Here is a 14,855-nt window from a genome sequence, read left to right as displayed (position 1 = left end):
TTCAGGCTGGCCTTGAGCTCACTTTGTAGCCCAGGCTGGTCTCAAACTCACAACAATCCTCCTGCCTCAGCCTCCTGAGTGCTGGGATTACAGGCATGCGCCACCACTCCCAGCCAGAATTTCTTACATAAGACTTTAACCATGTTCTACTTTGTAATTTCACTTTTGATTTCTTCTTTAAACCATGAGTTAGAATATGTTATTTAGTTCCTCATATTTGGAGATTACCCATAGATCTTTCCACTAGTTTTTGATTATCAGAGAACATACTTTTCTGACTCGATTCATTTTAAATTATTGAGACTTGTTTTATGGCTTCAAATATCTTGGTAAATATTCTTTGTGCACTTGAGAAAAATACATATTCTGCTATTGTGAAAGTGTTCTGTACTCTTAATTTGCTATTTGTTCTACCAATTATTGAAAGAAAATCATTAAAATCTTAAATTATAAATTTTTCTGTCACATTCCACTTTCATGAGTGTTAAGGCTCTGTTTATTAAGTACACAAACATTTTGGATTATGTCCTCTTGAACATGACAGTTTATCATGTATCATTCCAAATGACCCTTATTCCAGGTGCATTAGTCAGCTTGTTGTCACTAGGACAAAATACCTGACATACACAGTGTAAAGGAAGAAGGATTTATTTCGGCTCATGGTTTCAGAGGTTTTGGTCCATGGGCAGCTGACTCTAAGGCAGAAACATCATGGCAGAGGGCCTGGTGGAGGACAGTGCACATTCACGGCACCCAAAGGCAGAAAGAGAGTGGGAAACTCCCAGAAGAGATACGCCTTTCAAAGCATGCCCCCAGTGACCTACTTCCACCTACTGCAAACCAAACTGTTCACAAACGAAAGCATTTGTGAACTGAGGTACCACTGTACCATACAGTTTTAAGACGTATATCATTCTAACTTGACTGCTTTGTTCTTTCAGCAGTTTGGAGGTGTTCCTCCACTGTTTTACTCCTTACATTGTTCCTATAAGAAGTCTGTTGTCATCCTTAATTTTTTTCTTTGTATGTAATATGTGCTTTTTAAACTGTTGCTTTTAAAATTTATCTCTTACAGCTGGTTGTTAGCAATTTATTTATTTTGTGCCACAGCATAATTTTTTGTGTTCCTTATCCTTGAGGTTCGTTGAGCACCCTGGATCTATATATTTAAAGTTTTACCAGACTTAGAAGTGTTTTTGGGCAGCATTCACTCAGTATTTTTACCTCTCTTAATCCCACCACTTTTCAAGGGCTCCAGACTCCAATGACATATATATTAAACTGCTTGAAGTTGACTCAAAGCATGCTAATGCTCCGTTTGATTTTTTAAATTTCCTTTTCTATTTTCATTACAGTCTTAATTGTCATAATCTTGAGAGCATTCACGCTTTTTTTTGGAAGATCTAAATTGAAATTATTCCCTTTGAGTTTGTTATTGTCTCACACTGAGTTTTCACCTCTGGAAGTTCAATTTGAATCTTTCTTGTAACTTTCATAACTCTGTTTTAAAATGTGGGATATAGTTACACTGTTTCTACTCATTTTAACAGCATTATGGCTCTACTTCACATTCTTGGGGTTTTTTCTCCTTGTTATTGGTTGTATTTTTCTGCCTCTTTGTACACCTGATGGATGTCAGACATTGTGTGTTTGTGTGTACTTCCTGGGCACTGGATATATTTTTATTGCTATAAATATTACAAAGCTTTGTTTTGCAATGAAGTAACTTAAAAGTAGCTTGATCATTTCTAGTTTTGCTTTTAAAATATCTTAGGTGAGACTGAAACCATGCTTAGGCTATGATTAATTGTTTCCCACAGTAGTGACAAGGACCTTCTGTGCACTCCACCCGCTGCTCTGTAGATCTTGAGGTGTTCTAATGTGGCTGGTGGGAACATGAAAGGATGGTGTTCCTTTCCCTGTCCTCACACGGTTTCCATTATATTTGTATACTAATTAGTAGACAGCCATTTTCTAAAGAGCAGTAACTAATCAAATGTATTTATAAATTGTTCACACATTTGTCATTGCTCCTTAATATAGTCCTTTGAGTGTGCTCAGAACCACTGGGTGTGGTTCCCAATCACAAGCTGTCATGTTTCTGAGATCAAAACAGTCACACAGGAATTTTGAAATGCTGTTCTGAACTAAAATTACAGAACTACTGATTACAAACCATGCCAAAAAGGTAAATTACTTCCTATTGGCTTTATGTATGGTTTATTTTTCAGAGACACTTTCAATTCAAAGTCAAACCAAGAAAGAATTCTCTTGGGAACAATTTTAAGCACTTGGTTGAATGGTAACCAAAAAGAAGATTTCCAAATGATCTGAGTCCATCATTTAAGGAGATGACTCTCTACGTAAACCACATACCAGGGCCTTTTCCTATGAAGAACTGATGTTTTCCATGAAGGATACAAGAAATATAGCTTATGGCCATTCATAATGTTTCCCCAAAAAGTAGGCATGAGCCAAATGGATCACTGTATCTAATTTTATATGTAAATAGATTTTAATAACTATTTCTACTTTCATACTCCTGGAACACAGTATATATAGATGTATCAAAATTTTCTTGCTCAACAGACTAACAAGTTTTAATAAAAAGTTCCCTTCCTAGAATTTTGATGAGGCTCTAAGCCATTCATTGGATATTATAGACATGTTGGAATATCATGGGTTTACCTAAAAATAAAATTTGAGAAACCCTGTATCACTTTAATGTTTTTGTTTTGTTCCGTTTATGTCTGTAATGTTGGTATGCTGCTATTGTTCTTTTTTTCTCCTTTACTACTCTCTTTAAAATAAAAATTTAAAAAATAAAATTTGATTGTTGGTCAATTTTCAAAAGTTTATTTTTTTAAAAAAAACATCAAATTGATTGCAAAAAAATAACTTTTGGTATCCAAGCTACAAGAATAATATTTGCTATTTGCATTACATTTTTAATTTTCTGAAAACTAAACTTCTGGTGTTTGAAAAAAAATTTACAACCCAAATGTCTATTGAAGCTAGCTTATTAGAACACAAAGCAATTAATATGAGAGGTTATTTGATCATTTCAAAGTACTGTTGTTTTTGAAGCCCATTTACAACCTCATGGGATGCAGAATGGGTTCAGGACTTACAGGTATGGAACACAGTATGTCACAGTAGGTATCTGCAGCATGGCTAATTCATGGACTTTAACAGGAAGCGTGGTGAATATAACTCACCCACGCAATAATCTGTATTTTAATAGGATAAGCATCATACAAATGGAACAAAAGAAAGGCTCTGACATGAGAATAAAATTCAGCCTGCTTGTATAAGAAATACTCCAAGAGGAAGCAGGAAGCACTTACATAGGTACCTAAGAGTTGCCACAAAATTTAAATTGTTTCTTTGATGTAGATCATCAGAAGAAATGGCTTGACTTCCAATTTTGTGTCCCTTACCAAAGAGTCATTCATAACTCTCACCTATCTCTAGATGACACTTCAGATGCCAGGTTTGTGGTAGTGTGGTAGAAATATTTAGCTTTTCATCTTTACCCTACAAGGGTAAATCATGGCAGATAGGAGAGGTTCTTTTCTTACCAATATGTCTTTTTTTTGAAAGCTCCTTGTTCAATTAGCTCTCATATCCTAAGCCAAATTTAACAGCATAAAACTCTTCTGGGGAAATTATAAAGACCATCTATCACACTCTGTCAGTTGTACTTATTCTGTAACAGGCATCTAACAGGTATCTCTTTAAATGTGGGATAGGGTCAGGGAGACCCAAGAGGGCCAGAATTCATAGTACCCATATACCTAGAAAAGAAAATCAAAGTAAGCCACAAGGAAGTCGAAGCTAATTAACTATCAATTTATGATTCTGGTGAAGACAAACAAAATGAAGGGTTTATCTCTCTAAGCAAGATATACCATTTCATTTCTCCAGTGTTAAGGCTATGTCTCTGTGTCCACTTGCATTGCAATAAGAATGCATGGACCACAGCTCCTCAGTTTTTAGTCCAATGAGTGATGACTTCAATGAGTCTCGTGCCCTCCAAGGACATCATGAATCTATCCTTGATGATCATTTGAAATTCCTTTGCCTTTGCCCTTGCTTTCCCTAGCAGGGGAGGGTGAGGGACAGGGTGGCCTCCATTGTATTGATTTCTAAGGGATTCACTAACTTCCAGGAAAAAGTCCAGCTACTAGAACAATCTCTGTCATGAAATTTAAGGACACCCATCTAAAATGCCATCCATGATGAGTCTGGGGACACAGTCTTATAATCCCAGGGACGCTGAGGCAGAGGACTGTCATTTCAAGCTCTACTGGGAAACTTAGCAACTTACCAAGACAAAATAAAAAATAAAGGGCTTGGAATAGCTCAGGATGAAGGCCCTGAGGTCACTCCCTAGGACCACAGAAAAATGTTGTCCTCCTTAAAATAACGGGAATTGAATGGGGCTGCTCCTGATTTCTTCTGTGTGACACTAAATTAAACACATAGCTGAAGGACAGTGAAGTTCATGGAAAATCACCATTTGTCCTACCTGCCTTATCATCTTAGTATCCCATCCAACCATGTCTTAAATAGCTACCATGGGTTTGTGCATCATTAAGATAGAACCCAGCTTGCTGCTTAAGTAACAAGGTCAGAATACTGTCCGCTGTGTGTGTGTGTGTCTGTGTGTGTGTGTCTGTGTACACGTGTGCACACATGCACCCTACTCTATCCCCACGAGTTTCCTGTCATACAGCAGTTGCTCAACACATATTTATGTAAAGAATAAACCATATATTTTAAAGACGGTGCTATATTTTCACATCTTTTGTTTTCCTGTTTTCCTTATTATTTTGGGAGAGATTCTGTCTGTGCCATGAAGCAGCTGTGAGGGGAAAATTAAAATGAGAAATATCAACTAAAGTGAGCAGGGTCACCTTCTTCTGGATAGAAACCAAGAGTAAGAAATGAGCATTCTGAATGAGGACCAACGTTAAGTCCAGGGCAGCGGGCTGGTCTGGCTCAGACCGTGGTTCCAGCCATATCCATGAACCAACGCCCCTGCATGCGTCGTAGAAATCACACAAGACCACAGCTGGCCAGTCCACCAGCGCTGATTTCACTTCTTCGCCACAGTTTTATAGCAAATGTCGGTACAAGATATGACGAGCCCAAATGCTCAAAGGGCCAAGTCCTGCTGGACGCATTTAGAACTTCAGAATTGACAGCTCCCTTTCCTGTCGCTGCTGCTCCTCCTTTGCATTTTACCTTTTCGTCTCACCACGCTTAGCTCACAACATGTGGGTGGCACGCCCCTCACGTCCCGCAGTGGTGCACCTTCCTCACCCCCACACCCATCGGGATGACGCATCTCACGTCACGCATTTGCTTACGTCAGTGGGGGCCCAGGGACTGTGCTGGCTTCTCCACCACCATCAACGCCAGCTCCACACAATGGAGTGAAAGAAAGAGAGGTGAGAAAAGAAAAATGTGAAGGGTAAGAGTGGGGGAAAACCATTTAGCCAACTGCAGAGTAGAGGGACACTTGGAGTACTGCTTCTTCCCAAAACAGCAGGTACAAGCTATTCTCCTCCCAGACCAGGAAAAATCCTCTTATCGTTAGTAAGAACAGAAATGTCACAAAACTATATGCAGATGCTAGAAGCCAGAGGCAACGGCCAGGTGGAGCTTCCAGGATGTTTCGCAGTGTCCCACAGAATGGCTAGAAAAAAGCCTGCATGGATGCTTTTAAAAGTAAGTTCTCTGAGCTGGACCACGAGCATTATCAGTAATACTCACCCTTCCCCGAGCAAGGAGGGCAGACCAGGTGTTCCACTCTGCGTGTTTTCAGTGTACAACTCCTTCATTTAGCTCCTGGTTTCAAATTTTCCCGGCTAAATCCACACTTACCAATTGGAGTCACAACCCAAAGCGGAAATATCATGTAAAGCATCTTGAGAAAGGATGAGAGGGGGCAGCTCCATGTACAGTTTCACAAGGGCTTTTCAGACACCCAGTAAACCCGTATGTTTTTTCAATTAAAATTAAAGTTTAAATAAAGGCTTTCCAGGGTATAAGCTGCAACAGAGTTGGACAGCAATGAGAATTGTAAGAACTGTTTCTTTTATATTAGCCAAAATGGCAAAGAGGCCTCAGACTAATCGTCTGACCTAAGAGCCAGATGTCTGTCGAGCAACTTGATTCTCCCTCAGCAAGAAGGAAACAGTTAAGAACATTCATTTTCATTTTCACCCCAAAGAAAATTATAGAAGAGTCTACTTTATTATTTCTGCACACTCTTTTCTGGTGGAGCAAAGATGGCATCACAATGTTTCCGGAAGACCTATGGGCAACTGCAGAGGCACAATACAAGTAAAAGTAAAATATAAAACATTCACTCTCACAGGCCACTCCACACCTTTTCAACCACACCTTCGGTGGGGGAGTCAGTCCTACAAACCAGAATCCCCGAACTTCACAGTGTGTCTTGAAGAAGACAGGGACAATATATTGTCATAAATCCTCTTCATTACACTTTTAAGAATAAAATATCAATTGAAAACTGCAAACCGTCTCCAGCACGTGTAGGTATTCTATTAGTGTGCAGACCACACGTACACATACACTCGAGTGCACACTTAATACATCTTTTGAATCCATCTGGAATATTCCAACACCCACCACTTCACTGCTCTTTCGTGCAAGTGACCAGGTACAGTGGATCTAAAATTAATGCATTTCAAGGTCAAGTGATACAGCAAACAGAATCTGACCTCAAACAATCCGCCTTTGTCCACGCACACACACCGCAGCACACTTGCCACAAGCTCATACATCTTCATCCCAGAAGACTGCTTGCTTCTCCCTCAAGTGCTGACAGAGGAGACGTCTGGATGTGTCCGTTCCTCCCTCCCAGCACCGCCACCCACAGCCCCTTGACACACACGCACAGCTGTAGGAGCAAGGAGAGTGTGTTCTTAACATTCTATTGGTTCATATAGGCACAGAATCTGAAGCAGCTCCAACATGTATACCAAGTAAAAAATACCATTTTCAAAAGTCTGTAATTATGTATTTACACAAATTACATAATCCTGTATGTGTTTACATACAATTACATATAGCAAACAAATAACACAACGTTGTGGTGCTAATGAGATGAAATCAAATGAAAATGCCATCCACAGATGCCATTCTTTTCTCTACAAAACAGGACCTGGCCGGGCAGGTTCCCCAACACTGACCTGGCATGTCCTGCAGCAGGGCTTGGGGACATTTGCATGACAGAGGGGAAGGTGGCCCAGCCCACGCAGGGTAAGTCTTTGAACCATGGTGCAAGGGTTGGTGAAGAAGGTAGTGGTTTGGCTATTCCAGCATCTGTATGTGAAACCGGAAGCCCCCATTCCTGAGCACAGCTCTTCCACCCGGCAGGGCAAGGGCCACCGACACCCTGAGCCATCTACTCTCCCAGAACGTTTATTCACATAAATTGTGTAAGTCAATATTTATTTATTTACAGACCGTTACAGTTTATTGTATCAATTGCCAAAAGCATATAACATTTTCCTTTCCTTAAAAAAAAAAAGATAGCAGAACAAAATAACTCCAAAAGTAGACATTAAAGTAGCATTTGCTAGGAACGCATAGAGATGTTTTTCCCAATTCTTTTTCTTTCTTTTAGGCAGATTAAATGCATTCCCATGCTACTTTAAGATTACTTTTGGCCGTCTCCTAAAATCAATTTCTGCAGGGCTAAATACTGTACCTATGACATCCTAGAAACTTGATTCTTCCCCATGATCAAATGTTTAATCTTCAGCAAAAATAAAGTAATGCCTTTTGGAAAAGCGAATGCCTGAATATATGCACAAGTTAGCAGCAGCAAAATGTTAAACAATAAATAATACTACTTCTCAGAACTCGATGCAGTTTCTGTTTAGGAAGTAGAAGGGACAAATCCCAAGAACACACACGAAGAGCTCGCTCTGATCTTTACGGGTAGATCGGGTATTTTACAGTGCTCCTGCCCCTCTCTGTGAGATGTCTCACTTCGGAGTATCACACTCAGCTCTCCGTTAGCGCCTAGCAGCAGGAGGGCAGCACTGCACGCTCCAGCTTGGACCGCAGGAGGCTACGTGTGTGTGCTCACGGCAGTCAGAAAAGCGCTCCTCCCGTCTAACAGCTCTGACTCGCCAGTGATGCGTCCTTAGTTTTCCTAGAGAATGTGCATCCAAGCAAAACAAAGTCAGAACGCTAATTATAAATTAGTTACATAAACCCCAACACATTCTTAACTGCTCTTTTCAATTTCCCAATGTAACTGGCTAAAAAATGTTGTGTAGAATTAGCTATAAATTCCTTTTTTCTTAAATATTGCTTTAAGAATTTGGCTCTTTTCACCTTAGTGTACAGTAAGAAATGGTCTCTCTGCCCAAAGGCAAGTTCTAAAATTATTGCTCCCAAAGAAATATGTATCCTTATGCTTTTCAGCATCAAATGTTATAAAAGCCTTGTAAAGACATTCTATACAGCAACCTCCCCTCTAAAAAAATTTAGTGCTTGTAAAGATCATTTTAAAAACTAAACACAATCAATGAATATAATACTCCCCCACCATTGCCATTATTGATGAAGATTATTGGTTTCAGGCTGCAAGTTTTACTTGAAGGGCGATTTTACCACCTAGTCATCAGCGTTCACATTGAAAGCAATTCTCTATGAAAGATGTTACAATGGCCCCTCTGGCATTATATAATTTCACACTCGATAGCCAAGTACACAAATAAAAAGCTTACAAGCACGATCCTGTTAATTAGACTCATTCTTTTAAAAGTCTGTGCTAGGTAAGTTTTTTTGTTGATATTTCTTCCCTTTTTGAGATCAGTACAACGTTTGACCTTAATGCTAGAGGTGGGCTAAAATAAAAAGCATAGCATCTTCTGCTTTGGTATATTCTGCAACAGATTTAAACAAGTAAGACATATACCAACCCTTACATTCCCCAGCCATGAAGTTACAGTGACAGAGTCACTGATGAGAGAGGAAAATTACAGACACAGAATAAAAGGTTGAGACCCAGTTTATCTTTAATCCTCTGGGATAAGCTATGAAACAAGCAGTCTGAAGAGCGAATACTCAGTGTCATGAGCAATGTGCATAAGTTTACAATGATACGGGCACAAAATAGATTGTCGCCTTTAGTACATTAGGGTCATTAGAATGTCTCCTATCCATGCACCATTATACCTACTTGCATGAATTTACCACAGATTCATAGCAGACTTTGCCACTTAATGCTTACAGAGCCTAAAGCTTCCAAAACGCCTATCTGGCCTGTACATATTTCATTAAAAATAAACTCTATATAATAAATAAATATATAAAATAAATAAAATGTTGCCTTTGGAATTTCTATAAATAAATTTAACTTTTTTCTTTTTTTCTTTTTTCTTTCTTTTTTCTTTTTGTTTTTTTCTTTTTTTTTTCTTTTTTTCTTTTTTCTTTCTTTTTTTTTTTTTTTTTTTTTTTTTTTTTTACTAAGAGGTCTTTAAGTTCACTGGGATGATACCAGTGAGAACTAACTGAAAAGGTCCTTAAAGTGAGACTGCACCCTCCATGCCTTTGAAAATGCAGTGTACCCTTGCGCAGGCCACCAGCCGGAAGTCTTGATGTGTCGAAGGATGGCAGCTGTGCTGATACAGGATGAAGAACAACTGATCAAAAATGTAAAAGCGTGTCTATTTCCCAGCATGCATCAGGCCGCTGTCCTGCTCACACGTCTCCCTCAGGGGTCCCCTCCCACTCACCCACTCACGCACTCACTCTCACTCAGTCCCTCTCTCCCCTTCTTCCACAGGAAATCCAGCACCGGCCCAGGCAGCCCTCCAGGAGAACCAGCCTCTAAGTGCAGAACAAAATCAGCATGTTCTCGTCCAAGCTCCATCATACATTATGCATGCGACAAAGTTTGACAACAGTGGGGCCGAGGTGGTGACACAGCTAATCAATGAGAACCCGCCGCATGAAACCGTTTATAGTGGTTACTCTGTTAAGGGCTCAAGTGAAGAAATTGTCTTTGTCAACTTTGGCTTAGAATATCCTTATATAGTTCGGGTACTTTGTCTGGATCCACAGGTCTAGGTAAAAAATGTGTGAATTTCTGATGCCGTTTAGTCCTGGTCCCTTCTCTTGGAGTCCCGTCTTTATTTAATGCAACATAGTACCGCCTTCCAGTGTCCACGTGTTTATATAGGTTTGATGAGTACGTGTTATACCAGTTTTCTTCGAACTGTTCTCTGAATACACACTCTTGGGTTAGTTTGTCCTGTTAAAAAACAAACAAACAAGTGAATATGCTGCAAAATTAGCTACTTTCCATATTAAAAGCAATATTCCCCTGTTACACAGTCTAAGCGGAGTATCTCTTATCCAAAGCGCTTGGGAACAAAGTGTTTTGGCTTTTTTTTTTTTTTTTTTTTCAGATTTTGGAATATTTGCATGCACATAATAGTGTATCTTGGGTGTGGGGCCCAAGCCTAAACATTCATTTACGTTTCAAATACATCTATATACACAGGCAATATTTTTTCAGTAAAGTCATGGTGTGGAATGGTTTTTCATTCGCAGTGTCAGGTTGGTGCTCAGAAAAATTTTGCATTTTGGGGACACTTCAGATTTCAGATTTCCAGATTCCAGTATAACCCTGAGGAGAAAATTCTGATTTTCTTTAAAACCCATTTTAACTACATCAACGCATTTTGCAGAAACTGCTGGACTCTATCAACTTAACATTCCAATTTCTTATTCACAATGACTAAACACAAAGCACTCTAAACATTTCCTAGTGAAATTCCCCCATGTGCCAATTATAGTCAAAGGACAACTAACATACAAGGTCGTTTCCATTTTTACTACCGCAATTAGGCAGAGACCATCCTGGGAGGGAGCGCTTTGCGGAAGCCAAAGGCTCAGACCACTGCCCCAGCTCAAGTGTATTTTTTATCAAGTCCTTGCCTCGTGACCAACATTCGCAGCCCTACAGATGACATCAGACACTTCCCATCCCTTTAGGTAGCGCGCTCCTTACTTCCCGGGAGCGTTTCAAGCCTCACTGTGAGATGTTTTTTCAAAATGCAGATTTCTGAGCCCCTGCCCTTTATGATTCCAATCCAAAAATTCTCAAAACAGCCATCTCGAACAGCAGCTGGGAGAATTCTGAGGAAGACAATTCTGCCCATATTTGAACACAGTCACCCCTTGGTGTCTTCAAGCATTCAGTTTCAAAACACCTCCCTGCTCCACAACAAAACCTGGGGATGCTCGGGTCCGTGAGGCAAAATGGCATAAGCTTTGCATAAAATCTCTACATATCTGCGCACATACTTTAAAGCATTTCTAAATGACTTGCAATGCCTAACACAAATGCTATACACACAGTTGTTATCTGTAAGAAAACTGTACATGTTCAATACAGATGCAGCTTTTTTTAACCCACGGTTGGATGAACCTGCAGATACACACCCTGCGGACAGGGAGAGAGGCCTGTCATGTTTTCTATCATGACTGAGCGAGTCCTTCTCAATGCATAGAAATAAAAACAAATACGCTGGCCATCCTATTTCCTTGACTTTTGACAGAAGAGTCCCCGACTTAAAAAGCCACATGCTGAGACATACAGATCCCAAGAAGGAATCTCTACTTCCTCCTACAACCTAGAGCAAAAAAGGTCCTTGACCTCGTAACTGTCTTTTCCTCCACCTGAGCACTATGAAAGGTGGGGTCCCACTTGACCCCTCGGCCCAGAGCTCCCGTGGCGGTGTTACTCAGGACTAGAGCTAACAAGCACATCACACACCAGCGCTGCAGCAGCGGTCCAGGCAGAAGTGCGTGCACTGGAGCCTGGCACTGGAGAAATAAGGCAGCGGGACCGCCTGGCCTGGCTCTCAGCATCACTGCCCTGAAACTTCTAAGATCAATGCCTTCCTAGATGGTACTTTAAAAATAAAGACGAAACTTACTTTTAAAAATATTAATTTTGTTCTTGTCCACCCAGCACCTTGCACAAATAAAAATACAATCCTCCCTCTGCGGGGTCTACCTTCACGGATTCGAACAACCGCAGGGTGAAAATAACCGAACTGAAAATCGCATCGGTGCCAAACATGTGCAGGCTTTTTTCTCAGCATCCCCATAGCAATCCAGCACAAGAGCTGCATACCCACAGACTGGCGCCTCACCGGGAGTTCTAAGTTATCGCGAGATGATGGGACATCTACAGGAGGATGTGCATGGCTTCTCTGGAAATACTGTGCCATTTTATACCAGGGACTGGGCACAGGCGGATTTGGGGGTCTGAGGGAGGTCCCAGAACCCACGCCCAATAGACCCTGAGAGAGGACTGCAACCATGTAAGAGCACCGGACAATCTTCTCTTCCTGTCATCCACAGCCGGACAACACACAGCAAACATCATCCATCACCAAAGCATCAGATGCCCATTTCACACTGGAGCGCTGAGAACACAGCACACTGAGCTCACGGAGGGCAGGTCAGTAGAACGCACCCATCTCCATCTGCGGAGTAAATGAAGAGGGCACCGGTGAGGAGAAAGGGAGGCGACGTGACAGATCCACAGCCCCATGCGAGGCCAGCTTCCCCGTGTTTCTACCTTAACCCAAGGGCTCTCCCACACTCCCTGGCTGCTGAGCATCTTCCCCGGGGCTGAGAGCACTGAGCTCGCGATGGTTGCTGTTGCTGTAGTGCTTTTTTTTTTTTTTTTTTGGTTGCACTGTTGTTTTTGGTTTTTCACGCTGGGCAATCAAAGCCAGGGCCTCACATGTGCTAGACAAGTGTCTTCCCAAGGAGCTCCACCCTAGCCACAGGTTTTCAAAAAAAAAAAAAAAAAAAAAAGAGCAACCGATGAGCTAAATCCCCAGTCTCTATTTTTTTTTTTTTTTTTTTTTTTTGGTTGCACTGTTGTTTTTGGTTTTTCACGCTGGGCAATCAAAGCCAGGGCCTCACATGTGCTAGACAAGTGTCTTCCCAAGGAGCTCCACCCTAGCCACAGGTTTTCAATGAACTACTATCTCATTGGCAAAGTGTCAGCTACAGAAGATCAAAGAGCGGGAAACAAAAACATCAGGCAATGGGGGCTGGGGGTTTAGCTCAGCGGCAAAAGCGCCTGCTTGGCAAGCGCAAGGTCATGAGTTCGGTTCCCGGTACCGGAGAAAAATCAAAAAAAAAACAAAAAACCAAAAACATCAGGCAAGGCCAAAAGTGAGAACTTCGGACGGTTGATGCTGCGTGCGGAGGGACAAAATGAATTAACTGCAGAAAGTGAGCACCGACCCACAGCTCCTCGCGCAGCCGCACTGCTCCATCCACAGCTGGACCCCTCCCCGGGGGTGGCCCCAGGAAGACCAGGCCTGCAGGGCTGGGGGTGCAGAGCGAGGCCACCTGCAGTCCCCCTCTGCAGGTGACTCTAGAGGCGCCATCTTTCCGGAAATGTAACCCCTCCCGCGCCGAGCCCATGAATACTTGTCTCTCCGCTCTCTTAAGACCCATGAAATAGAGTGTGCTAAAGCCATTAACAGCTATTTTAGTCTTCACTTCCATCTGCATAATAAGTAGTGTGCTCACAGGCAGGACTATTCCCAGCTAAAAAGGGCTGGCTTTAGTTTGCTGTAATTCAGTAAATTTTCCAAACAAATTACGTGCATTTATTTTCTTTGATTAATAAAATGGGGCAAAGTGTGGAATGGGATGCTGAACCTCCAGTTCTACAAAGGACAAGAAAGAACTGATTCAAAAAAGTTTTCTGTTTCTCAGTAGGAAATCATAGTGCCTGCCAAACATCTCCACATTAACCTCTACTTTTAAAATGTAGACCAACTCCTCTTCCTTTTGGAGCCATGAGTTAGGTGTAGTTTGTATTCTCTTTGCTGCTTAGTATACCCAAAGCGCCGCGGGGAGCCTCAGCGGGAGAGAGCCAGCTCAGCAGCCCCTCACTCGGGCCCAGCACCACCTCTCCCCTGCGGGACTTGGTCACCTCTGTTTGCCTCAGAAGTCTCCTCCCTCATGAAAACAAGTGAGTACAGGCTGCACATTCCTCATTCAAACTCCAAATCAGTCCACCTTCCAGAATTTTCGGGGCATCATGTTGGTGCCCAAAAAGTTCTGGATTTTTAGTTAGGGGTGATTAGCACCTATGCAAATATTCCAAGGTTCGAAAACCTCTGAAATCCAAAACACTTCTGGTCCCAAGCACTTTGGATAAGGGATACTCAACCTGTAGCAAGCACCTCAAGATAGGATTGTGCTAAAAGGGCAATCAGAGGGTAGCGCCGGGCAAGAGGAAGCCCTCCTAAACCATAGTGTTGTGGTTGTTGTGTTAATATCGTAACGTCTGAGGAGTGGACCGATCCTAGAAAACCGATGCGATTTTCCAGTAAAACACACGGGGCAGGCAGCAAGGCCCGGATGTGAGATGACTCGCCCTGGTCTCGTTGTTAGGTCATGAAGCCACTAAAGCAGCAGCGTCCGGGAGCACTGCGGAAGCAGCGGTGAGCCTGGGCAAGGACAGGGCCCTGTCCAGCTCCCGCTGCTCAGGCCCGAGTCTGGAGCTCCGCAGCCCGGCTCCTCATGAGGCCCCGACCTGCTCCCAAGGGGCAGCCGTCCTGCAGGCTGGGGCTCCACTTCACAGGCCACGCTCAGGCGTGGCGAGCAGCAACTCTTCTGACGTACGGGGGCTTCCTCTTGTCTTCACCCCAAAATACAGTTGAAGGAAAACACACTGCTCGTTTGGCAAGTGGAAGGGGTAGAGAGGGAAAGAAAACCGAAGGTGTGAACAAAATTCTACAGTGATGAGTGTATCG

General features: G+C 42.1%; 1 protein-coding gene across 1 annotated transcript in view; it reads right to left on the bottom strand.

The window, feature by feature from the left end:
• Positions 1–9,455: 9,455 nt before the first annotated feature.
• Fgf9 (fibroblast growth factor 9) overlaps positions 9,456–14,855 on the bottom strand; it is a 32,665-nt gene continuing 27,265 nt past the window's right edge. The window contains exon 3 of the mRNA XM_005406315.2: positions 9,456–10,306. Coding sequence (XP_005406372.1) covers positions 10,061–10,306 — 246 coding nt within the window. The 3' untranslated portion in view covers positions 9,456–10,060. The remainder of the gene's footprint in view (positions 10,307–14,855) is intronic.

Source organism: Chinchilla lanigera, unplaced genomic scaffold (genome assembly GCF_000276665.1).
Source record: "Chinchilla lanigera isolate Chin_1 unplaced genomic scaffold, ChiLan1.0 scaffold00096, whole genome shotgun sequence".
NCBI classification, from domain to species: Eukaryota; Metazoa; Chordata; class Mammalia; order Rodentia; family Chinchillidae; genus Chinchilla; species Chinchilla lanigera.
This window is presented reverse-complemented; position numbering and strand designations above follow the sequence as displayed.